Source organism: Panthera onca, chromosome C2, assembly GCF_046562875.1.
Source record: "Panthera onca isolate mPanOnc1 chromosome C2, mPanOnc1 haplotype 2, whole genome shotgun sequence".
Lineage (NCBI taxonomy): Eukaryota > Metazoa > Chordata > Mammalia > Carnivora > Felidae > Panthera > Panthera onca.
In genome coordinates, this window is record NC_138347.1 from 68,779,033 (window position 1) to 68,804,317 (window position 25,285).

At 47.1% G+C, this 25,285-nt stretch overlaps 1 protein-coding gene across 1 annotated transcript in view; it reads right to left on the bottom strand.

Annotated features, from left to right (window-relative positions):
* ADCY5 (adenylate cyclase 5) overlaps positions 1–25,285 on the bottom strand; it is a 145,414-nt gene that overhangs the window by 51,575 nt on the left and 68,554 nt on the right. The window contains exons 2-3 of the mRNA XM_060639765.3: positions 6,636–6,785; positions 3,274–3,395 (exon numbers count right to left, since the gene is read on the bottom strand). Of these exons, the coding sequence (XP_060495748.3) occupies positions 3,274–3,395; positions 6,636–6,785 (272 nt within the window). The remainder of the gene's footprint in view (positions 1–3,273; positions 3,396–6,635; positions 6,786–25,285) is intronic.

A 25,285-nucleotide genomic window follows, 5' to 3' on the forward strand; every position in this document is an offset into this window, starting at 1 on the left:
CTGTTCCCAATTACTGAACACATGTCCTGTGCCAGACGCTGCACTAAGCGCTTTCCTCACACGATTTCATTTGCTTTTCACAACCCTACGAGGTAAGTATTCTTGCTGCCCTACCATGTAGATGAGGAGACTGACGTTCACAGCATCAGTACCTATAACTTGCCCTGGTCACATGGCCACGAACAGCAGAGCTCGGGTGACTCGCAGGGCTGCCTGACCCCACGCCTAATCACTGTGCCATGAGCCCAGCCCCAAAGTGCCCTTCTACACTATGATGTCACCCCTCCACCTACTACTCAACCCCCAATCTGAGTCAAAGGTTCAACCCAAAAGAGAGACCAAGCGTGCAATGTGTTTCCATCAAGAGCTGCAGCCAGGGTTTGCTAATGGAACAAGAAACAGGGCTCCCGCGAGGTATTTGCATATGATTGCTTGTGGCTGGCCTCGGATGTGTACCAGCCACAACTAGCCTGGCAATTTCAGAGTCAGAATTATGTCTGTCCCTATAAAAAGGGCGGCATCTTGATTTTTCTCTCCTTTTATCTCTTTCCTGCTTGCTGTCATTGATCCTCCGCACGTCCTAAAACAGAAATACCCCCGTTGTGGCTGCAGGTCTGATTCTTGCCACATGGACACTGACGTTCCAGCCACTTTGTGATTAGAGTACTATTCTTTTTTTATTTCAATGTTTACTTATTTTTGAGAGAAAGAAAGAGCGTGTATACACATGTGAGAGTGGGGGAGGGGCAGAGGGAGAGGGGACAGAGGATCTGAAATGGGATCTGCACTGACAGCAGTGAGCCTGATGCGGGGCTTGAGCTCACAAGCTGTGAGATCATGACCTGAACCAAAGCTGGACACTCAACCAACTGAGCCACACAGGCGTCCCTAGAGTACTAGTCTTTTACCCATCCAAAGTCAAGCCTCTGTGGGAGTGGAAGGGTGAGGGCGATGTCACCCCAGGGGTGGGCCACTCTTTGTGGTGGTGGAAGAGGCATGAGTCAGCCCCTCTGACCAAACCCCCTTGCTGGAGGGATAGGGGCCCAAAGCCACTGAGAGGAGGAGATGAGTGGGCAAGGTGCTGGGCAGAGATGCAGAGGTGGCCGGATGTGTTAACCAAGTCAGGCTGAGAATCTATGCCTTCAATGCCAAACTGTTTCTGAGCACTAAATTTTCCTCATTCCCTTCGTGTTCTACCTTATATTTGAGTGGAATCTGCCGAAAGCACTGCCACACTGAGAACAGTCAAAGAAAGCACCCTTTGTCCAAGCTGTGCTTGGAAGGACGCCAGGGCCAGTGAGATGGTGAAGACAGGATCAAGAGAGAAAATCCCAGAAACAGGGAGCTCAGGGCTTTATATGTGCTAGAACCACTAGGCAGGTTACTCCTTCCCAACCTGATTTGGGCTTCTGGGATTTGTTCTAATAGGGAAGGCTCTTTCTTTACATGTCATAGAGTCCCCAGATCTCAGGGGTTTCGATCACACAGGAAAGGCCCATGGTGGGTACACACACACACACACACACACACACACACACACACACACATGCTAGAAACCAAACCTCCTTCCTCTCTTTCTTCTGAGTATCCTCTTGGCTTGGGGGCTCCCTGACTCCTTCCCACAAACCCTCATACACACTCCTTTCTCCTAAGCATATAAAAAGCCCCTAGTCAGGCTTGGTAAGAACTCTGATACCAAAAAGCTTTCTGGAGACAGTTGTCCTAATTAACCAGCTCTGTGATCTTAGACAAATTAATCTCTGTGCCTCAGTTTCCTATAAAATGGAGATAATAATAGCACCAACCTCTTATATTGTGAGGACTCCGTGAATATAGTAAAGCATTGACAAGTGTGTGAGTTAAAGAAGGCACTATACAAGTTTAACTACTGTTGTTACCAATTATTCCACCTTGTGGGTCAGAGATGGGTGTGAGAAGAAGTGGGAAAACAGTATGTCAGCAAGACCTACCAAGTCCTGGGCCCCACTTCTCTCTCTGAGCTTTGGGACACCTCCTGAGCAGACTTGGGGGGGGGTACTCAGCCATAGGCAGCCTTCTTCCTGCCGCTGTCTATGCTCTCCCTTCCTGACAGTGGAGCATGGGTGGGCTTCAGGGGGGTTGGGGTACCCCAAAAATGGGGACGAAAGTGTTGTTCCGGTAACTTTTTCTCCCAAAGGTTTTGAGTCTGTTTTGGAAGATGGATACAGGACGCATGGGCAGGAACAGCGGTCTTGGATTCCAGGGCACACTTGGGAACTGGACAATTCTGCCTGAACTTCTGACAATTTCTACAGGAAAACACAGTGCCTGCCCCGCCCCCGTGGCCATCAACCTCACCTTGAAAGGACGTATATTTGTGTGTGTGTGTGTGTGTGTGTGTGTGTGCATGCACAGTAATTCATACTATCCCATTTAATCCCTTTATGAAAACTCAGCCCAAGCCTCAAAAGGTTCCCTCTACACCAGCCTTGGAAGACTTGTGGGGCCCAGGAAAACCTGCCCAGGGAGAAAGTAACTCTCTCAAAGGCAAACACAGTAGCTCCTTTTCTGGGCATATGGGAGGATTACTGGGCTCTCCAGGAAGCCATGCTGGATGAAGGCCACTGTATCGCTTCATGTCCCCATGGAACTCATAAGCAGATTTTGCACTCTATTAGTCTACATCTGTTTGCACATCTCTGCTGCCGGCAGCTTCTGTCTAGAGAAGTGGCAAATGTACAGTAAAAGGGGCATGGGCTTTGGGGCAGGCCAACCTAGATGTACCTCAGCTTTGCCACTCCTCGCTGAGTGACCCTGGGTGAGGGTCTTAGCCATTCCAAGCTAAGTCTCTAAACGAGGGATGCTGATAAGGGTCCCCACCTTGCTGCATGGTCAGGATGATTAGCAATAGATGGGTAATGGCTGGTTTAGTGCCTGACATACACTGGCTTAGAAGGCATGGAAGCTGCTAGATGGTGATGAAGGTTGAGACGATGATGGTGATATGTGGGTCCTAAGTCTGCTTTCTGTCTTCCTTGTTAGGCTAGGAATTTCCCCAACAGCTGGTGTTATTGCTTTCTCCTTTCTCCTCCTTCCTTCTATATCTTCTCCCTGCAGCTTCACCTCCAACCTGTAGGGGTATGGTGCGGCCAGGGCGCCCCAGACAACACACACCCCAAAGCCACAGACCACCCTGTTGGGCTGTGCTCCCTTGAAGGGGAGGAGGTAGGGATGTTATCTCCCTGGGGGATCAGTCCTTCCACCCCCAGCCTCACCCCCCAGCCTCATTCCTACCTCACGTTGTCATGTTTCTGGATGTAAATCTTATGGAACATCATATCCTCCTGCTTGGCATTGATGTCTGCTTTCATCTCCATGGCAACATGACGGGGCAGGACAGACAGTAGGAGCCGCTCCTGGGGAGGGAAGCACATGCTTTTGTCATAGCTCCTTCCACCTGCCTGGGTCCCCACCTGCAAAGTCCTAGAAAACCTCTCAGGTCACCTGAAATCCACGGAGCTAACACCTGTGTGGGGGTGGGGTCATGCCCCCAGGGCTACTTGAATCCTGTCTCCCTGGGTGACCTCCTGGTTTTCTGTGCACATACTTGGGGAAGAGCCCTCCTGGTAAACCTGTAGTACTGAGCCCCCTGGCATCCTGGAGGTCACCTGAGACTCCATGTGACCTCGTGCAAATTACTGAACCTCTCTGAGCCTCAGGTTCCTCATCTATAAATAGGGATGAGGTCGTTGAGAGCATTAAATGAGATTCATTCAATTAGTCATCAAATATTTACTGAGCACCTATCATGCTGGGCGCCAGGAGTTGTAACTGTGAGTGAGACAGGCAAGGTTCCTCCTTCACAAAGCTCCCAGTCTCATGGGGGTGTGGGGTACTCTACGGCACCGAGCAGGGGTACCTGACCCGGGCTGGGGAGAATGGGGTGGCCAGAGAAGGCTTCGTGGGGACCAGAAGGAGAAGGTTGGAAGTGCTCCATTTCTACACAGGGGAGAGTAACCCAGAAGAGAGGGGAAATCACGCTGACTGACAAACTGAGAGAAGAGGTGGGAGAGAAGCAGGGAGAGGGGCCAGGGCCACACAATGGAGGGGAGGGTCATGTGGGGCCCCGATAGGGTCTGGACTTGGCCTCCCTTCTGCGTCCTCCTCCCAGGCCCTCAGCTGTGGAGCTGAGCACGACGCAGCAGCATCCTCGGGGGTATCTCATTGCATGCTCCCAGCACGCCCTGCATTGAAATCTGTGCTCTGCTCCAAACACAGAGAACCACGGGAAGCTTCCCAAGCTGCTGGTGGTGTTTTCTTGCCTTTGCACACAATCTCCTCAGCTAGACTCACCATCCTCACATATGGCTGGTAGCCCTCCTTCAGGCTTCCCCCCTTCCTGGCTCTGGCAGCAGCACCCCTCACCACCCAGGGCCTTCCTGCAGAATCCCTGATCACTCGGGGTTTTGGTGATTTGTTAACAGGGTCTCCCTGTAGCAATGAGATACCCCGAGGATGGGGCTGTGTTGTGCTCAGCTCCACAGCTGATGGCCTGCGTGCGGCCGGGAAAACACTGTTAATCTAGCAAGGGTGCTCTCTGTGGGTTAGCTTGGTCTCCCTGAGCATCAGTGGACATGGCCACTGAAGGCTACCTCCTATTTACTGAACTCTCAGTAAATGGTTACTGGTGACAAAAACAAAATAAAGAGCAATTCTGTGGAAATCCAAGACAGCTGGGAGAAAGTGTGCTACATATGGTTTATATCCATGAAAGATCTTCCTACAACTATAACCACTTCTGGGGCTGAGGGTCAGGAAGGTGGGGGGAGGGGTGTTGGGGAACAGTTCTGAGTCCCATTATCAGGTGGCACCGAGGAGTGTTCCCAAGGACCCAAGGGCGGGGGAAGGCCCGAGAGCCACAAGGCTCTGGCTGGGTGAGGAGTACCCGCCCCCAGTAAGTACGCCTCTCCTCCCTGGTATCTTGGCTCAGAACATGGTAAAGCAAATAGATTTTCTCTCACAAATCCCTGTGGATTTGCTGGAATGTCCAGCCTGTCCAGGGCTAGTGCAAGTAAACGGTGATGAGCTATAAAATGTTCTTTTTACTGGAGAAGGGACAAGGTCCAGGAGTGAGAAGGGACACTTCCTAACACAAAAAGGGACGGATCTCTGGCAAGAGATGCCAGAGCCTGGAACTGGGATGAGAGAGGGGGCCATTGAGGCGCGTAGGGGCCTCCAGTAGGTTGCAGAAGTACAGCAAGCGTGTCAGACAAAGACAGTGGGAGGACTCAGGGACACTGCTGAGCATGGGTCTCATTCAAGAGCTGGACCAGGAGTTCAGACAGGGCCAAAAGAATGCCTGGGGCAAGCCAGGCCGCTGACTGGACAGCATGAGCTGGGGACCTGGCAGGACACAACGGCCACAGCGGCAGGGCTGGACAGGAAGCAGGGATAGGCAGCGACTCGCGGGGGCGGGGAGGAATGGTGCCAGAGCATCACCCCCTTACTCAGCCATCCAGATACGGCCAGCCCGTGCCACTAACTGCTCAGGATGCATCCAGATGGAGTCAGAGACCCTCTCACACTGTGGTCAAAGGGCACTTGGGACGTCCACAGCACACGCTCTGTGCCAGCGAGGAGGGTGCAGGGGACTACCGCTGTCTAGGCCTTTGTCTCCCTTATCCCCAAGCTCGAAGGCAGCAGGACTCCATTCAGCTTGCTGGGTAGGCACAAACATAAGAAGAGAGGAGAACCTGCTTTGGAGTAACCTCATCTCTAACAACTACAACTGGTACAAGTCTAGTGGGGGCCCCCGTCACCCTGCTGACCTGCCCACACGCTCCCCTGGGGTCACATGGTCCCATCTCTGGAGCTCCTGCCTGAGAGCTTTTCAGCTCCATTGTGGCCCAGGGTCCCCAGACTTCATCTGGTTCACACGCAGGAGATGACACAATGGTCCTGAACCCCAAACAGGATGCCACACAGCCAGGAGGGGAACGCTGACCAGCCCTCAGTCCTTGCCCTGCCCTTACCCAAGAGAGCACACAGGGGCAGGACACTCTGCCCCAGTGCTCACTCGGAGAAGTCCTGCAAGTCTCTGGCCCACGTGAGTGGCTTACTTCCCTCCCAAAAGTTCTCTGAGGATAAGGTTTAGGGTGAGACAACCATCATCCTTTCTCTGAACAAACCAAAGCCCAGAACTCAGCACAGAGGATGTGCCTGGCGAGGGTGTCCCAGGGGTTGACAGCTCTCCCTTCTCTCCTCTCTCATGGGGGAGCACCTGAACCCCAGGTGGGAATGCTGATGCAGACGCTCCTTCACCTCATCAGCACTGGGGAGAGGTGGAGGGTGCTTTTCTGTGCCCAGGGCCTGGGCTGCCTGGCTTCTTTGCAGTCCACAGGGGAACACTGAGGAGGCAGTGGGCAAGGGCTGGGGTAGAGCTCTTTCTCCAAAGTCTCCCTAGAGCATGCCCACAGAGCCGGAAATGCTAGGCTCCCTCCAGGGAAAGCATTCCCCTCTGGCTGGGTCCCTGCCTGGAAGACAGGGCAGGGCAGCTACAAGGAGCTGAGCTGGGGGGGGGGGGGGGCAGCTGGGCTAAGGGGGGTCCTGGGCCTGTGCTCCCTGTAGCCACGAAAGGACAAGAGGGCCCTACTCACCTGTTGCTGGTTCTCCCGTTGTGAGTGGAGCCGTGCCTGGATGCACTCCCGGGTTTCCTGGAAGGCCTGTCTCTGAGAGACCTCAGCCGGGTAGTGGGTGCAGACACCCACGATGTTGGTGCAGGAGAAAATGAGGACATTGGAGACAAGCTGCAGAGGGAGAGATGAAGACACCGAGCTCAGGCCTGGAGCTCCAACCAGTCACTGGAGCCCCAACCCTGACCCTCCGGCCCCCAAGCATAGGGCCCCCAGCCTCCACATTAGCAAAAACCACCTAGCTGTGAGCAAACCAATGCCAAGGACACCCACCCATGGCTGACCACAGGGAGTAGCCAAGCATAATAGGTCAGGCTCTCTGACTTCCTCAAAGGCCAAAACTTGGCTGGCCTGTGACAGGTTATGGCCCTAAGGAACCGAGTCTCTGAATAATCATACTGAACGTGTCCATAGCCCCAGCGCTGAAAAGGTTGGGGATACTGGTGATGCTGTGATGGAGCTGTGTATTGTGGGAGGTGGCAGGGGCATCGCAAGAAAGGTTCCATAAGCATTGTGAGATTTCTTTTTTTGAAAGTGCGATAAAGTCCAGGGCAGGACAAAGGGCTACCCTTTGGCAGAGAATCCTTAGCTTATTATTATTTTTATATTAGCTTATTATTCCCCAGGGATCAACTGCGATGAAGCATGCACTTGCTGGCTACCCATGAGATACCCAGCACTGTGCTAAATCCCCTGGGAAATGAGAGATGGATAAGGACCCCAGCCAGTGGGGATCAGTGTCAATGGCTGGTCTCATCTCCTCTTCCTCGGCTTCCATTCCTTCTCTGCACCAGCACCACAGCCCTCTGACAACTCCACCATACCAGCTGGAGAGCATCCACCATCACCCTCTGCTCCTCACTAATGCCCTTCTCCGTGCTGACTGAGATATGTGTGTGGAAAAATACTACTGCCCCTCAGGTCACAGAGACAAGGTTGGAATTCTTTGGAAAGGAATATTTACTGAAAAGTGAAGAGAAAGCAAAACACAACACTACACACCCCACGAAAGCAAGTTTCACAGCACATTTCAGATCCTGGCAATGGTGCTGCTGAGACAAATTTTTTCTTGGTAGGTACAGCTCCTGGGCCATCTAGGTAAACTAATCCTGGTCCTGCCCTGGCCTTAGGCCACACAGGACAGAAGCCATGCAAAGATGCTCAGGCTTCTAGGACTCCATCCCTCCCTTGAAAAACTTAATTCTTAGTCTCAACTACAGAAGGGGTAACCCTAATTGGCCCTCGAACCTTCCGTTATAGTTCCAGAAGCCCTCTGGGACTTCAGGTGCCTGGCAGTGACCTGGCAGACAGCCCTCCATACTCTTCTTCCAGGGTCCTCTTTGTCCACTGGATCCTAGAATTCCTGTCCTTGACTCAGGTCTGCATTCCACCTGAAGGCTTTCCCCACCCCAGCTCTGAGGTACTCTGACCTCTACCCGGGGTCCTCAGCCAGCTTAGGCCTGGAGGCCATGTGGGCTCATGCGGGATGTGGTGCCATGTTTCCCTGGAGACATCCTTTATCGTGACTGTCCCAATCCATGAACAGAAAGAGACTCTCTTTCCTGTCCCAAAGTCCTGCTCTCTCCTTGGCTACACAATAAATTCTGGTTTCCTGGCTGAAGGACATTATAAGCTCCCCTCAACCACCTCCTGGATATCTTCCAGATGCTTCCTGGATGTGCCTTCAGGGAAAGGGCAAACTCAGATTACCAGCTCCACCAACTCTTATGTTGACTCACAACTCCCCCAAACCCCATCCCAAACCCATCCATCTCAGAATCCTACCATTGTCATTTCATGTAAAAACATGGCAGAGAAAAACACAACCTACTTATCACAAGGAAAGAAAACCCCTGCTCTACAGAAGCTTACAATCCAGGTGAAGAGATAAGTGGTCAAGACTGACAAAGAACCAGTGATAGGAAACAGAAACTGCCTCACACTAAGCAAGAAGGAGACGAGGGGAGCATGGGGGGCAGGAGGGCAGAGGAGGGCACACTGGGCCTGGGGTTGGAGGCATAATTGGTGAGTCTGGCAGGCATGGGAAAGCACATCCCTGGAAAGAGTATCCACTAAACTCATGTTTGTGAGGTACTCAGGGTTCTTGAATAAATAATCCAGGCTTTCTGATCCTGAAGAGAAGTCCATAGAGAGAAGATAGAGCTGGAAAGGCAGACCAGAGCCAGACTGAGGGGCATCTGAATGTCAGGCTGAGAGGCCTAGCACAATCCTTACAAAATAGGAGCATGAAGGACTAATGAAGGAAACAACAGCAGCATGAGCACATAGCTTCAAGAAGATAACCAGGGGCGCCTGGGTGGCTCGGTCGGTTGAGTGTGTGACTCTTGGCTTTGGCTCAGGTCATGATCTCACAGTTCATGGGCTGAAGTGCAGGGCCTGCTCATATTCTCTCTCTCCCTCTTTCTCTCTCTGCTCCTCCCACACACATGCTCTCTCTCTCTCAAACTTAAAAAAAAAAAAAAAAAGATGACAACTCATCAAGGGTAAAAGTAATGCAGGGAGTGGGAGACGGGTCAGGAGGCTGCCACAGAAGCCCAAAGATTTATATGAGGCTGGGGGCCAGGCAAAGCAGAGCTGACTCAGAAGGAGGAGGCCCTAAGACCAGGGGATAAGGTTCAGGAAGAAATAGACTGTGGCCTACAGTAGTAACCAATGCAAGTGACTCTGAAGGAAAACCCTGAAGACATACCTCTAGGAAGTCACTGGGACCACTGAGAAAGAGATAAGGAAAAAGAATGAAATGAGGAGATGAAGGCTGAAGGCACAATCTTCAGGGAATGCTGGAGCATGTTCTTCCCTAACTAGAACATTCTCCAGCATGCTCCTTTTTGAAAGGAAAGGAAGGTACCAGACGACTAAAAATAGGAGAAAGGAAAAACTGGGAAGGAGAAGATGAGGAGCCGCCCTCAGACAGGAAATTGTATCATAATAATGCCACATGGCCAAGTGCGGTTTATCCCAGGAATGGAAGGCTGGTTCAACTTTGAAAAATCAGTGTAGGGTCACCTGGGTAGCTCAATTGGTTGAGCACCCGACTTCGGCTCAGGTCATGATCTCCCAGTTCGTGAGTTCGGGCTTGCTAATGTCAGCTAAGAGGCTGCTGCAGATCCTCTATCCCCCTCCCTGCCCCTCCCCCGTTTGTGCTGTCTCTCAAAAATAAACATTAAAAAACAAAAGAAAAATCAATGTCATTCACCATATTAACAGACTAAATAGAAAAAAACATATAGTTATTTCCGTAGTTACTGAAAAAATATATGGAAAAAATTCAACATCAGTGAACGATTAAGAAAGAAAAACTCAGAGCACCTGGGTGGCTCACTCATTTAAGTGTCCAACTTTGGCTCAGGTCATGATCTCACAGTTCATGGGTTCAAGCCCCATGTCAGGCTCTGTGCTGACAACTCGGGAGTCTGGAGCTTGCTTCTGATTCTGTGTTTCCCTCTCTGCCCCTTCCCCACTCGTGCTCTCTTTCTCTCTCTCTCTCACACACACACATACTCTCTCTCAAAAATAAATAAACATTAAAAAAAGAAAAAAAAAGAAAAATTTGGATGCCTGGGTGACTCAGTCAGTTAAGCATTCAACTTCAGCCCAGGTCATGATCTCATGGTTCTTAAGTTTGAGCCCCATGTTGGGCTCTGTTCTAACAGCTCAGAGCCTGGAGCCTGCTTCAGATTCTGTCTGTCTGTCTCTCTCTGCAACCCCTCCACTCACACTCTGTCTCTCTCTCTCTCAAAAATAAATAATCATTTTTTAAAAAATTAGGAATGGAAGGGACAGTCCTCAATCTGATCAATGGCATATGCAAAAATGTATAGTTAACATCATACTTAATAGTGAAAGACTGAATGTTTCCTGCTAAGACCAGGAACAAAGCAAGATAGTGTCCTTTCATCACTCTTATTCAGCATTGTACTAGAGGTTCTAGACGATGCAATAAGACAGGAAAAAGACAGGAAAAAGGCATACAGATTGGAAAGGAAGAAATAAAACTGTCTATATTTGCAGATGACATGATTGTGTCATGAAAATCTCCCCCAAATTCTACCAGAATTAATAAGCAAGTTTAAAAATATAAAGATACAAGATCACAGGATACCAGATCAATATATAAAAAGCAACTGCAATACTTGACAAATATTTCCTCCATAATAAAGTCAGTCAATGACTCAGTCTATTAACACACATATACACAACTGGGATAAGGCAGAGACAAGACTTAACCCAGTTGTGATAATTTGCTAAACCCATGCATCGCTTATCTTACCCAGCCGCCTTTCATTTACAAAAGAAAAAATTAATTTAAAAAAAAAGCAACTGCATTTCTATATGCAAGCAATAAACAATCAGACATGGAATCTTTTAAAGTACCATTTAAATATCACCAAATCTATGAAATATTTATGGATTAACCTAACAAAAAGATGCAAACCTGTTCACTGAAAACTATAAAACATTGATGAAAGAAATCAAAAAGACCTGAATAAATGGAGAGATATACCATGTTTCACATGTTGGAAAATTCAATGTTATTCAGATGTCAATTCTCCCCAAAATGACGTATAGCTGCAACACATTCATAATCAACATCCAAGCAAGATTGTTTTTAGATATTAACAAATTAACAAGCTGAGTTGATAATTTATATGGAAAAGCAAAGCAACTAGAATGGCCAAAATAATTTTGAGAAAGATGTTCTAGTTGGAAGACTCCCACTACTCAATAACAAGACTTACTATAAAGCTGCAGTAATTAAGGTAGTGCAATGCTGGCATAAGGACAGAAATACAGTTCAGTGGAATAAAATTGGGAGTCTATAAATAAACCCTTACATTTATGGTTAGCTGATATTTGACAAGGTACCAAGACAGTTCAGTGGGGGAAAACTACTCCTTTCAGTAAATGATGCTAGGATAACTTGATATCCATATGTAAAATAATGAAGTTGGATCCCCTACCTCACACCATATACAAAATTAACTCAAAGTGGATCAGAGACCTCAATGTAAGAGTTATAGCTATAAAACTCAGAAGAAAACATAAGAGTAAATCCTCATGACCTGGGATTAGACAATGATTTCTTAGTCATGACACCAAAAGCACAGATGACAAAAATTTAAAAAAGATCAATTACACTGTCAAAATTAAAACTTTTTGCTCTTTAAAAGGCACCATCAAGAAACTAAAAAGACAACGCACCAAATGGAAGAAAATATCTGCAAATCGTATATCATACTTTTATGTTTTACAAATATATAAAAGCGACTAAATAAAGAAAGGACAATCTTTTCAACAAATGGTGCCAGAACAATTGGCTATCCATAGGCCTAACTCAAACCTCACAAAATACATAAAAATTTACTCAAAATGGTTCACAGGTTCAAATGCAAATCTGAAACTGTTAAACTTCTACAAGAAAACACAGGACTTAAGGTTAGGTGAAGATTTCTCAGATGCAACAGCAAAATCATGATCCGTAAAAGACATGAAATGATAAATTAAAAAATTAGATGTCATCCAAAAAACACTGGTCTTCAAAACACACTGTTAAGATAATGAAAAGACAAGTCACAGACTGGGAGAACTTATTTGTAAATCACATGTCTGATAAGAAGATTTGTACCCAGAATTCATAAAGAACTCTCAAAGTCAACAAGCAGAAAACGACCCACTTTTTAAAAGAGCAAAAGATCTGAATAGACAATTCACAAAATAAGATATAAAGATGGCAAATGAGCACACAGAAAGATGCTCAAAATCATTACCCATTAGGGAAACGCAAATTTTAAAAAAACAATGAGATAACTACTAAGCACTATTAGAATGGCTAAAATTACATTTAAAAAGGAAAAGGAAAAGGAAAAAGAATTGCCACACTGGCACTGGTAAGAAAGCAGGGCAACTGCGTTCTCAGACCTTGCTATTAGAAATAAAAAGTGGTAGGGGTGCATGGGTGCCTCAGCTGGTTGAGCATCCAACTCCTGATTTCTGTTCAGGGTCATGGGCTCTGTGCAGAGCATGGAGCCTGCCTAAGATTCTCTCTCTCCCTCTTTCTCTCTCTGCCCCTCTCCCCCACTCGTACTCTCTATAAAATTAACAAGAGTTGGCATTTCTCATGAAGTTAAACACATACTTGCCATACGACCAACAACCCCACTCCTAGGTATTTGCCCAAATGAAATGAAAAGTTTTGTTCACAAAGAGACCTGTGCAGGAATGTTTATGGAGTATTATTCATCTATAAAATGGAGCGATTTAGTGATAACACACAACGTCGATGAGTCTCAAATACATTATGCTGAGTGAAAGAAGCCACACTTAAAAGGTCAGTTACATGGCATTCTAGAAAAGGCAAAACTGTAGGGACTGAAAACAGACCAGTGGTTGCCAGGGGCTGGAGGGAGAGGATGACTAAAAGGGGCAGCAAGAGGAAATCCTTCTGGGGGATGGCACGGTTCCAGATCTTGATTGTGTTGGTGGTTACACATCTGTATGCCTTTGTCAAACGCACACAACTGTATACCAGAAGGGGTGAATTCTAGTGCTTGTAAATTATACTTAAAAAATAACAGGAGTAAGATGCAGGAGGGACTAAAAAAAAAGAATGGGAAAGCCAGCCAAACAGAGAAAGAGCAGCCTTCCCTCTCTGAGGCGAGAAAGAGGGGCCAGAGTCTATTTCGGGACATGACCCCGAAGGTAATTATCAACTGGCCGCTGGAGCATCTCAGTACTAATCCTCCTGGTCTCTCCTGCTGTAATCTGACTCCTCCTGCAGCCAGAAGGCCAGTAGCCACAGACGGTGCAAATCCAGGTAAAATGATGCCCAGTAACCCAATAGGGGTCCAAATGGCTTTGCTCAGCTTAGTGTGTCTCAGTGTTTCTCTCTCTCATTCACTAAACACAAAACGGGGTGAGCAGTTACAGGGTGCTGGGGTGTGGGTCAGGGGTCTTGAGCAAAGTCATTGGGAAGGATGACTGTGGCAATTTCACCTGAGAGTGAAAAAGAGATCAATGTCTGTTACACACACATACACCACTCACCAAAAAAGCAGAAATCTGTTCCCCAGTTCTCACAGGTGCTAATGCTCCTGTGCAGACACTAATGTTATGAATGGAGAGGAGACATAGTAAAATCTAATGGAATTCTGCTTAAAGCCTTCTTCTAGGAAGGAGTTTGTAGCTTAAACCTGATCTCACACCTTGAGCACAAGGGTCCAAATGCTGACTGGCTCTCTTCTCCACTAAAAACAATTTTCAATTATTGAGCCCCTTGCAGACACAGTAAAAGTATAAACCCTGTCCTTATGTAAAAGAGTTGATTAGTAAATAGGAACAGGTATCATTCACAACAGCAGGGAAGCAAGACCTAACTAAGGGTTTGTTGGTTTCCCTTGCGTGGACCTCGAGGGATATATCTAACCACACAGAACATGTGCACACTCGAGTGTTTGTGTGTGTGCACCTACAGCAGGCAGAGTAACGAGGGGACCTGACAATACAGCAAACCTCAGCCCTGGGATTCGCCTTAGCATCTGCTTTTAAAACAAGCCCGGCAGATGGTTTGGGTCCAGGTGGTCTCAGGACCACACCAGGAGAAACCCCGGGGGAGGGGAATGTTTGGAATTCTAGTCTCTGCGTGGAAACCCAGGGGAGTTGCCTATGAATATTTACAATGCTGGTGGCAGTGGTGGCGGTATTTCTAAAACCCCAGCACTTTCAGAAATCCAATCTCTTTGCTGGCTGCAGGCTGCAGGCTGCAGGTTTGATTTGGCCCAGGGTGAAGTTACAGCGCTCCGTGGTTTGTGCAGCGCCTCCTCGCGGAGGCTGACAGAACTCCCCGCAGCAGACCTCCAGCGCTGCAAACACCACCGCCTCTCTGACTTTTCAGGAGGCTCCCTGGATCCGCTGCCATAGGCTTGCTACTCGCCAATCCTGGGGCAGGCGCAAGACAAAGAGGAATGGAGAATGAACAGAAGTGAAGGAAATGAGTTGGAGACGAACCCCTGGCAATTTGTTACTTTGCATGGCTTCTGTTCTGGACAAGTCAGCTTGCCTCTTGCACCACGGTTCTCAGGGTGTATCTGCTGTTGGCGGCAGCGGCAGAGGTAAGGATCAGAATACCCCAAGGAACCAGATTTGGTGATGGGGGGAATGAGATGTTCAGTTAAATGTGAAATTTCAAATAAAAAATAAAAAAAAAAAATTAGTATAAGTATGTCCCATGCAGTATTTGGAACATACTTACACTAAAAAATTATTTATCTGAAATTCAAATGTAACCAGGTATCCATATTTACCTGGCAATCCGATGAGGGAGGCTTTTCAAACCTGCCCTCCCCCAGCTCTGACAACCCCCTCCCCCTTGGCAGGGTCTCAGCACCTACTCCACCCTACTCCTTCTTCCAGATCGTCCTCCACCCTCTGTGGTTCCTGCACAGACCACAGTGCTTTCTCTTCACATTGAAGTCTGAAATCTTCTCAATTAAGTGCGAGCCAAAGCTGGGATTTGATTTTCCAAATCCACCCATCTGGCCGCAAGGGGCCAGACCCACTCTGGGCCCCTGGGGGCCGAGGACCAGCTCTCCACTGCTCTAGGTATTAGGAAGGGAAGAAAGGTCCTCTTTTGGGACCCCAGCCCCAAGGATAGGCATAGCCCCTCCTGTTCTGGCCCTTTTTTCTATTTGCAACCACACAAAACTAGCAACCAAATGAGCCCAAAATCAAAGGAGCTGACAAGACTGACAAGAGCCCCTTCCGCCTGTCCCAGATTTCATTTGTTCTACACGGTGGTGCTGGGAAGCTCGGGGGACCTCGGTGGAATCCTATTATGATATAAAATACAATAAATCAAGGAAGGATCATCTTAAATTATATACTCTTGGAAGTCCTATCAGCACAGTTCCGTGTATACTGCACCATGTTCAATGAGGTGTTAAATGGCTTTTTAACAATATTACATATTTTTAACTTTTTAAAAAATCATAGTGACACCTCTTAGAAATTTGTTCCCTACAAAGACTGCTGTATGCTTTTTTGGTGAGCAAAGCCGCATTATCTCTGCTTGGGGGCTTTTGTGATGAGGTTTTCTTTTGTGGAGGTAGCTTGTCTATCTCAGTGGCTCTGAGCTAAAAGGACCAGACTCTCTGCTGTCTTCATTCCCATAGGGTCCTGCCCAGAAGGCAGCCCCCATCCCCTTCTCCATCCAGAGAGAGTCTAGTGGCTCAGGACTTATCATTTTCTCCTGCTCTGAAATGCACTATCTCAGAGAGCCCCATCTACCTTTACACCATGGCGCCTCCTGCTCAAAAGCCTGCCATGACTCCCTATTACTAGTAAGACAAAGCCTCAATCTCTGTGCTGGCATTAGGCCTCTACAAGCCTCACTACAAGGCACATCTCCCTTCTCATCTCCTACTTCAATCATACGGGCTACTGTCTCTGGGAAACACCAACCTATAATATGACTTTAAAAGTATAATGCTGGGGTGCCTGGGTGGCTCAGTCGGTTAAGCATCTGACTTCGGCTCAGGTCATGATCTCACAACTTGTGGGTTCAAGCCCCACATCAGGCTCTGTGCTGACAGCTCAGAGCCTGGAGCCTGCTTTAGATTCTGTGTCTCCCTCTCTCTCTGCCCCTCTCCTGCTTGTGCTCTCTCTCAAAAATAAGTAAACATTAAAAAGTTTTTAAAAGTATAATGTTTACTTAGTACAATATCACTGTTACTAAAAGCAGGGCATGAAATATTAACAAATCAATAATTAACATCTGCTTAACACATTTTCAAGAAAGACGAGATAGACCAAAATGTGAAGAAAGACCATTATCTAGGAATGACATTTACAACATTAAAACACTGTGTGCACGTACTATTTCACTGCATCTTCATCACATCCTTCCAGGATAAGCAAGCCAGGTGGTATCATCCCTCTTTTGCTAATGAGGACACCAAGGCTCTAGGCAGGAGTCCTGTCTGCACTACCCAGCACGGCAGCAGCCGAGCTAAACCACAGATTCTCATTCCAAGTGCAGAGCTCATCCTGTTCTACTGTACTAAGCTGTTATTTATCCCAACCTAATTTAGGTCCATTTTTGCTTTATTCTATTTAATAAAGAGACACTCGACTTTCTTTCACTCTCATCCTAGGTGCCCCAGGCCTTCCTCATAGATCCTGGTCACATAAAATGGTGCTGATTAGGGACCTGCTCCCGGCCACCGCCTCCAAAGCTCTTTCCAAGGAACCTCCTCTGTGGGTGAGAAAGGCCCACACTGTGCCTTGGGGAGGCCACGCCTGTTTCTAGCACAGTTTCCCTTAATTACTTTTTCATTGAGATATAATTTTTATACCATAAAATTCACCCTTTGAAAGTATATAATTCAGTAGTTTTTAGTGTATGTTCAAGGTTGTGCAACCTTCACCGCTAATTCCAGAGCATTTCAACATCTCAAAAAGAAATCCCACGCCCATTAATCACTGCTTATTTCCCATCTGCACCCCCACCCCCAAGCTCCTGTCAACTACTAATTTACTTTCTGTCTCGATGGATTTGCCTGTGCTGGACATTTCATATAAACAGAATCTCATAATAGCTAGTTATTGTCTAGCTATTTTCTTGTCTAGCTATTGTCACTCAGCATAATACTTTCAGGATCCATCTCTGTTGTGGCATGTATCAGTTCTTCAGTCTTTCATGGCCAAATAATATTCCGTAGTATGGCTGTGCTACATTTTACTTATCCATGAGTTACGGACATATGGGTTGTGTCGGTTGTGTCGCTATGAACGTTCATGTGCAAAGCTCTTGCACAGACGTATGTTTTCAGTTCTCTTGGGTATATACCTAGGAGTGGAATTGCTAGATGTTTTGGAATGAATGTTTGTGTCCCCTCGCCCCCAAATTCCTACGTTAAAATCTTCACCTCCAATGAGATGGCATTAGGAGGTGGGGCTTCGGGGAGGCGATCAGGTCACGAGGGTGGGATTAGTGAATGGGATTCGTGTCCTTATAAAAGAGATCTTGGGGAGCTCTAACTCCCCTTCCACCATGTGAGGACACAGTGAGAAGACAGCCATCTACAAGGCAGAAGTGGGTTCTCACCAGACACTGAATCTGTTGGTGCCTTGAACTTGGACTTGATAGTGTCTAGAAATGTGAGAAATACATGTTTGTTGTCTAAGTCACCCAGCTTGTGGTATTTAGTTATGGCAGCCTGAATGGACTGAGATGCTGGGTCACATGGTAACGCTATGCTTAACATTTTGAGGAACTGTCCAACTGTTTTCCAAAGTGGCAGTACCATTTTCTACTCCAACCAGAAGTATGTGAGGGCTCTGATTCCTCACACCCTCCTCAGCACTTGTTTTTATCCATCTTTTTGATGATAGCCATCCTAGAGGGAGTAAGGGGGTATCTCATTGTGGCTTTGACTCCCTTAAATTTTAAAGCAAATGGTGACAATAACAAGGGAGATAGTTTATTCTATCTAACTTGAATAGCTGTACCTGTAGAGGGAAATGGCCACACTGTATACTTTATTTTTGTCATCTTGGTTACTTATTCCTAGGAAGACCCCAGACTCTGTATATACATTCAAAAGAAAAACAGCAGCTTTCACAGAATAGTACTCACTTGAATGGGATATCCTCTTAATTCACTCAACAAACACTGAGCACCCAGTGCAGAGCATCGTGCTGGGGGTCTGGGAAAGCTCAGCCCTGGCCACCTGGCCCCTGCACCCCAGGACTGCAAGTCTGGTGATAGAGTCAGGCATTTTCAACTCCAAGTTAGCTTCACAAACACTCAGTTTGCAAAAAAAAATATGGCAGAGGAGAGAAAAGTCTTAATATATGAAGTGTTTTATAAATGAACAAGAATTAAGTAGAACTTAACAGAAAAATTCAATAATACAGATGAGCAAGCTATTCAATGAAGTAAAACTACAAATGACTGACAAATGCATGATGTGAAAAACATGTGAAACCTCACTAGCAAACAGTGAAATATAAATGAAAACAATATATGCCTATTAAACTAGCAAAGCTTTTTTCACGGTAATAATATTAGCAAGAATGCAACAGAACAAATATGCTCCATCCATCAGCAGGGATAAGAATTGGTACCACTCTTCTGGAAAGCAGTTTAGCAATATGGATGAAGGTTTATACTCTACCCTCGTGCACTGTTGGTGGGAATATAAACTGGTGCAGCCACTATGTAAAACAGCATGGAGGCGCCTCAAAATTAAAAATAGAAAAACCATATGATCCAGTAATTCCACTACTGAGTATTTATCCAAAGAAAACAAAAACACTAATTTAAAAAGACATACACGCCTCTACGTGTATTGCAGCATTATTTACAATAGGCAAGATATGGAAGCAACGCAAGTGTCCACTGATAGATGAATGGATAAAGAAAACACGGTATGCATAGGGGTGTGTGTATGGGTACACACACAGACACACACACACACACACACACACACACACACACACACACACTCTGGAAAATTAGCCATAGAAAAAGACAAAACCTTTCCATTTGCAACAACATGGGTGGATGTAGAGGGTATAATGCTAAGTGAAATAAGGCAGCCAGAGATAAATACCATATGATTTCACTTAAATGCAGAATCTAAAAACCAAATGAACAAACAAACAAACAAAGCAGAAACAGACCCATAAACACAGAGAACTGACGGTTGCCAGAAAGTGGCGGGGGGAAGTTGGGCACAAGAGGTGAAGGGGAGAGGGAGATACAGACTTCCTGCTATGGAATGAATAAGTCACAGGAATAAAAGGTACAGTATAAGGAGTACAGTCAGTGGTATTATAATAATGTTTATGGTGACAGATGGTAGCTATACTTGTGGTGAGGACAGCAAGGTATAGAGTTGTCCAGTCCCTATCTTGTACACCTGAAACTAATGTAATGTTCCATGTCAACAATACTCCAATAAAAAAATAAAATGTTTATACTCTTTGACCCACAGTGGGTCCCTTCCCAGGAATCGCTGCTACACAGAAACTCACTGGCCTGGGCAAGGCTTTATATGCAAGGATCATTAGAAAATTTTAAATGAGGAACAGCTAAATGTTGAACAACTAGAGAAGAGTTAAATAAATTATGGAGCTTCAAATACCCTGAAATATGTCAAGGCCTTTAAAATATTTTATTTGAAGAAGATTTAGCATCATGGGGAAATTTTCAAAATCTAATGTCAAGTGGGGGAAAAAAAGAATACAGAATTGCATATTCAACATGATCTCAATCTAAAAATATATACGTGTTAACAGTGGTAGAATGTCTCTAGGTGATGGTGGGATTGTAAATGTTTTTTAAGACCTTTTTCTTTAGACCACTGAATACTTCCCAACTTTTTTATTGTATGTATTACTCTTAGAAGAAAAAAATTATAAATTTATATTAAAAAAGAAAAAAACTACATGCTTTTACTGTGAGTAGGGCAGGCTGCAAGAACTTCTCGGCTAATAGAGGAGATAAGATGAGAATTCAAATGCCTACAAAGCCAGGCAGTATAAGCCAAATGGGAAAAGAGAGTCAAATCAGAAAAAGAAATCATTCTAGGCAGTGGGCACTAGGAAGACTTTATGGAGAGGGGTCTAGAGATGGAACTTGCAGTGTGGGCAGAACCCAGGCATCCAGGTGGGAGAAACCACATGAATAAAGAGGTGGAGGGAGTTCGAAGGGTGCAAGGGTGCCTGGGGAACTCCAGAAAGTCAACGCTGACTGGAAAAGAATGAGCAAGGGAACTGGCCAGAGATGAGGTGAAGCTCACGGACAGATCACAAAGAATATGCTATCCATGACCAGGTAAGGACGTGGCACATGACCCGGGAAGCATTAAAACTCTGAGTGGCTGCGTTTCCAAAACTAAAAAGTATACTCAAATTTCCATTTATAATATGAGCATTCATTAAAGAAAATTTCAATTTCTATCCAACAACAACCAGTGTTAAGTGGTTTATTCCTCTTTTTTAATCTACTCACAGGTTTTTGTTTGTTTTCATGCAGCTATGATCTTACCACTTATAGTAGCCTACTTTTTTCATTTAACATTATAACGTAAGTATATATTCCCCTGTTATTACAACTTCTAATGCTGCAGGCTTTCAGTAGGAAAATGTGATCAGAGCTGCACTTTGGGAATATTAATTTCATGGCTGGAAAGGGGGCGGCAAAGAGGAAGATGCTAGAACTAAAGAGGCCAAAAAGAGAGCTGGGCAAATGGCACAGATGAGAAGGACCAGAGCCTGAGGGAGGCTAGGCACCCTGGAAAGGGGGGAGCAGTGTTTGGGCTGTCCCAAGCAGGGCGTCGTGGAGGAGTGAGTCTCCAGGGGGTAGGGAAGGGCTTTGGGTCTTAATCCATGAAGGGAAGTCTAGGGAGGGACTGGTTTTAGGGTGAGTGGAATGAGTAAGACAGTGTCATAAAAGCTAAATGGAAGGGGGAGATTCAAGCAAGAGTCAGGTGCTGTGGGAGAGGCTGAAAAGATAAGGATGAATCAAAGGTTGTCAGGGGCCCCCGAAGGTGACCTCTGAGAGAGATTAGGTAGAAGAGGAGTCCAGACTGCAAGGGAGTAAGTCATAAGGGGCGATGAGGGGGATGGTAGTGAAGGTGGCTCTTTCTCAGGATGCTTGGGAGAAGGCATGGGTTACAGCTTGAATGGATACAGCACGGTGTGGTGGGAGAAGCCAGAAAATCTGGTTTATCCAAAGGCAGAGGGAGGGGGGCCTAAAGGACAAAGGACAGACGCCTGTTGAACTGCAGGGCGGTGCTGTCCATGATGGCAGTCACCAGCCACAGGTGGCCACGAGCGCTGGAAATGTGGCTAGTTCTCATTGAGATGTGCTGTAAGTGTAAAATTCACACCACAGTTTGAAAGATTTTTTGTATTAATTACCTGTTGATATGATAGTCTAGATACATTGGGTGAAACAAAAGATATTGTTAAAATTAATTTCATCTGTGTTTTTTGTTGTTTTTCTTTTTTACTTTTTTGGCTACTGAAAAAATTAAAATTATGCATGTGGCTCTCATTACATTTCTGTTGAACAGCATGGCTGGCTGAAGAACAAAGAGAAGGCAAATCAAGAGGGACCTGGAACACGCCATCATTACAGGCTGATTTGCAGAATATCAAACCGGTGTTTTGGAAACCTTGACAATCAGTGAATTTATTGACAGCCCCACCTTTGGGCCTCAGAGAGATGGGCCTCCCTCTCTGCCCTTTAGTGGGTCATTTTCCAAAGGCTCAGATTCATACATCTGCCAGGCTCAGAACACACTTCGGAGGCACACCCTACAGCAGCCACTCCCTCTGACTTTTGGGAGCATAAAATGTAGAGGAGGAAAGGGAAGGGGTGTGTGGGGGCTGAGGTTCAACCATAAGACCCCAAGGGATAAGAAGGTCTCGGATGGGAGCCCAGGCATAGTCTCGGGCATTAGGACTATCTAGAGAGCAGATCAACTTCTCTAGCATGTCATGAAACCTGAGGGCTTCAGGAAGGTATATAAATTTGAAACCATGGGGAGAAGGGGCAGCCTAGGAGCAATGACTGAAGGTAGTGTAGAGAAGGGACTGGGCACTTAGAAGGCTAAGTGCTCATCCTGGATTTGAAAAAAAAAAATGTGTGGATATATATAAAACTAGAGAGGTGGGGCGCCCGGATGGCTCAGTCACTTAAGCGTCTGACTCTGGCTCATGTCATGATCTCACTGTTCGTGAGTTCGAACTCCACATCCAGCTCACTTCAGATCCTCTGTCCTCCTCTCCTGCCCCTCCCCAACTTGTGCACATTCTCCCTCTCTCAAAAATAAAATAAAAAACATTAAAAAAATAAAACTAGAGAGGCAATGGGTGATGGCCAAGGTCTCTGCCACCTGGGACAATCCATGGAGCAGCCACAGCCTGAGTCTCTGGCTGCTCAGACAGAACACTTGTCTTGACCATACTACCATGAATGGAGATGCCACAGACAGGATTTTCTGAGAAATCCCCAATCTCAAATATTCTGTCCCTGTTCTCCTGGAATGCAACGGAACTCCCAACACTGCAGCACACACACTGCAGCTCTGAGACAGCTGGTTACACCTGGAAGTCATACCAGTCTCCTGTCCGACCCCATGCACCATCTGTGGGGAATCCTAGAGGAAGCTGGAGTTCTCCACAATCTGTCAGGCAACGGCCTCTCCACCCACCCAGGTGCAGGGATCACACGTACAAAGCAGTGTGGAAATGCAGATACATTCCCCTCCAAACCAAACCAAGGCCACAAGTTGGGGTGGAGGGGACTGGCCTGGTGGGAGAGGCTTAGAAAGGCTTTCTAGAGAAGCTGGGTGGTGGCTCTGCTCACCCATAAACTGCTTTTCATGCAGTTCTCTGATCTCCGGGGTAAGGAAGAGTTTGCTTCGTGGCCTGGCAAGAAGTTTTGTGGGCTAGAAGTTTATTTATAATCCAGTGCAAATGAAGTCTCTCTCATCCAAAAATCTCATCTCGGAGAACAATTATCCAGCCCCCCACCCCAGTTCCCCCACCCTCAGCTTCCTCCTCCCCCTTCCAGGAAAGCAGACAGGCTTGCATTGTTCCAGGTGAACAGTGGTGACAGATGAGGATGATGCCAGGCTGTGTAGGTGGAGGGAAGGGGCTGACAAGACGCTGGAATCGGATTCAGAAGGAGAGATGAGAGCACCACCACACACACAGCTCTGGTTCCCACCCTACACAGGTTAAGTGCAGCTTTCCGCTGTCTCTCCACCCATTAACCTCCACCCACCCACACCTCCTGCCCCCTCCAGGCCTCACCTCCAGGGCCCATTTTAGGTCTGCTGAATTTGGAAGGAAAACAGAAAAACAAAAGAGAAAGTAGAACTGCCATTACCCTGCTCACCTAACCTTGACTTGCGAGCGGAACATGTAATGGGGCTATGTCTGTCTGTCTGTCTGTCTGTCTGTCTGTGTGGAAGGCCCAGGGGCCCTGCGGATGACCCAGGACAGAGGGACACCCTGGTGCTGCTCTGGACAAGGCAGGCTTGCCCAGGTGCCTTGTCAGGTGCCTTGACAGGGATCCGGGGGCCCCAGAGGAGTGCCCCAGAGATTACCTGCATAGAAAGGCAGGGAGATGTAACCAAAGGAATGCTGTGCTGGAAGTCAGGGCTAGCCTTGTGACTTGGGGCAAATCCCATCACCTACTAGAATCTCAACGCCCTCATCTCTAAAATGGAGCTAAGGACACCTGCTAATAAAACACTGATGCCAACACACTACTGGCGTAAAGCACCGTGGTTGGGCTGGCCATGCCGTGAGTGGCTGAGAGCAGCAAGAGCTGGATGAAAGCCCCACAGGGCTGGCCATGCCTCCTTCTGCTCACTGGCACGTCCTCCTCCCCCAGGATGGAGCTGACACACAGCAGGCACCCATAAATGCTTGTTAAATGAATAAATGGATGAAAAGGAAGTTGAGGGCTGCAGGGCACTTTCAAGGCCTTGAATATTCCAGCACACATCAGAAGATAGTCGAGGCCCCCAGCAGTCTTTGATTCTGACACTGAACATATAGCACAAGGCAGGAAAGGGGGGTATAGGACCCCCATCCACAGGGAGGCCAAGGCTTGAGTCAGAATTACGAAACGCAGATGACCCAGCAAAAGACGACAAATGAAGGTAGCACTAACTGCCACACCAGTAAGGGCCTGGAGGTGGTTTCTCTCAGGAAGATGAGCCATGAGACAAGTCTGTGTGTACCTGTGAGCGGGATGCAAGCTCAGTTGAGCTGGGAACTGCACCTGGGTGTCCTGTTGGTAAGTCCCTTACTGGCTGGCTGACCTTGGGCCTATCACTGGGAAATCCCCAGAGGCTGAGCCTGTGAGGAGAGAAATAACGTCGAAATGGCGCTCGCAGAAAGGCTGGGTGAACAGCAAACGACCTGGATTACTGCAGGGCCAGCCCTCTCTTCCCTGGCTGGGTTATCTCAGCAAGTTGTCTGTGTCCCATGAAGTTTCTTCTAATGTAAAATAGGAGAACGTGACCCCATGGCTCTCAGCTACTTCCCAAGGGCCCTGACATCCTGGGAGCCTTCTCTGTAGTGTGACTCAGCCTCCCACAGAGAAAACCAAGAGTTGGCTCTAGTCCAGCCGCCACTCACTCCCAGCCATCCTGCTAACACGGGGCAGGAAGGGCAACCATGGCTGGCACCGAGGCCATGAGGTATGAGGAGTTAAAGTCCTCCCCAGGGCCAATGGAAACATACCCTGGGTGTTGAGGGGTGAGCCATTAAACTCAACCATTACTGGCACATGCCTATAAAAAGCACCCAGTGGGAAGAATGTGGCAAACATTCATTTGCAGACTGCCCCCCCCCCCAACACCCCTAGCCTCCAGAAACATACTCTCAGCTTGAGGTCCACCTAGTGAGCTCTAGATTATCACACCAGTACCTCTTACCACATCCCTTTAGAGTAGATAATTGAGATTAACCTTTTTATTTTAAAAATACATTTAAAAAAATTTTATTGGGGGAGAGGGGCAGGGAGAGAGGCGGACCGAGGATTCAAAGCAGATGGATGCGGGACT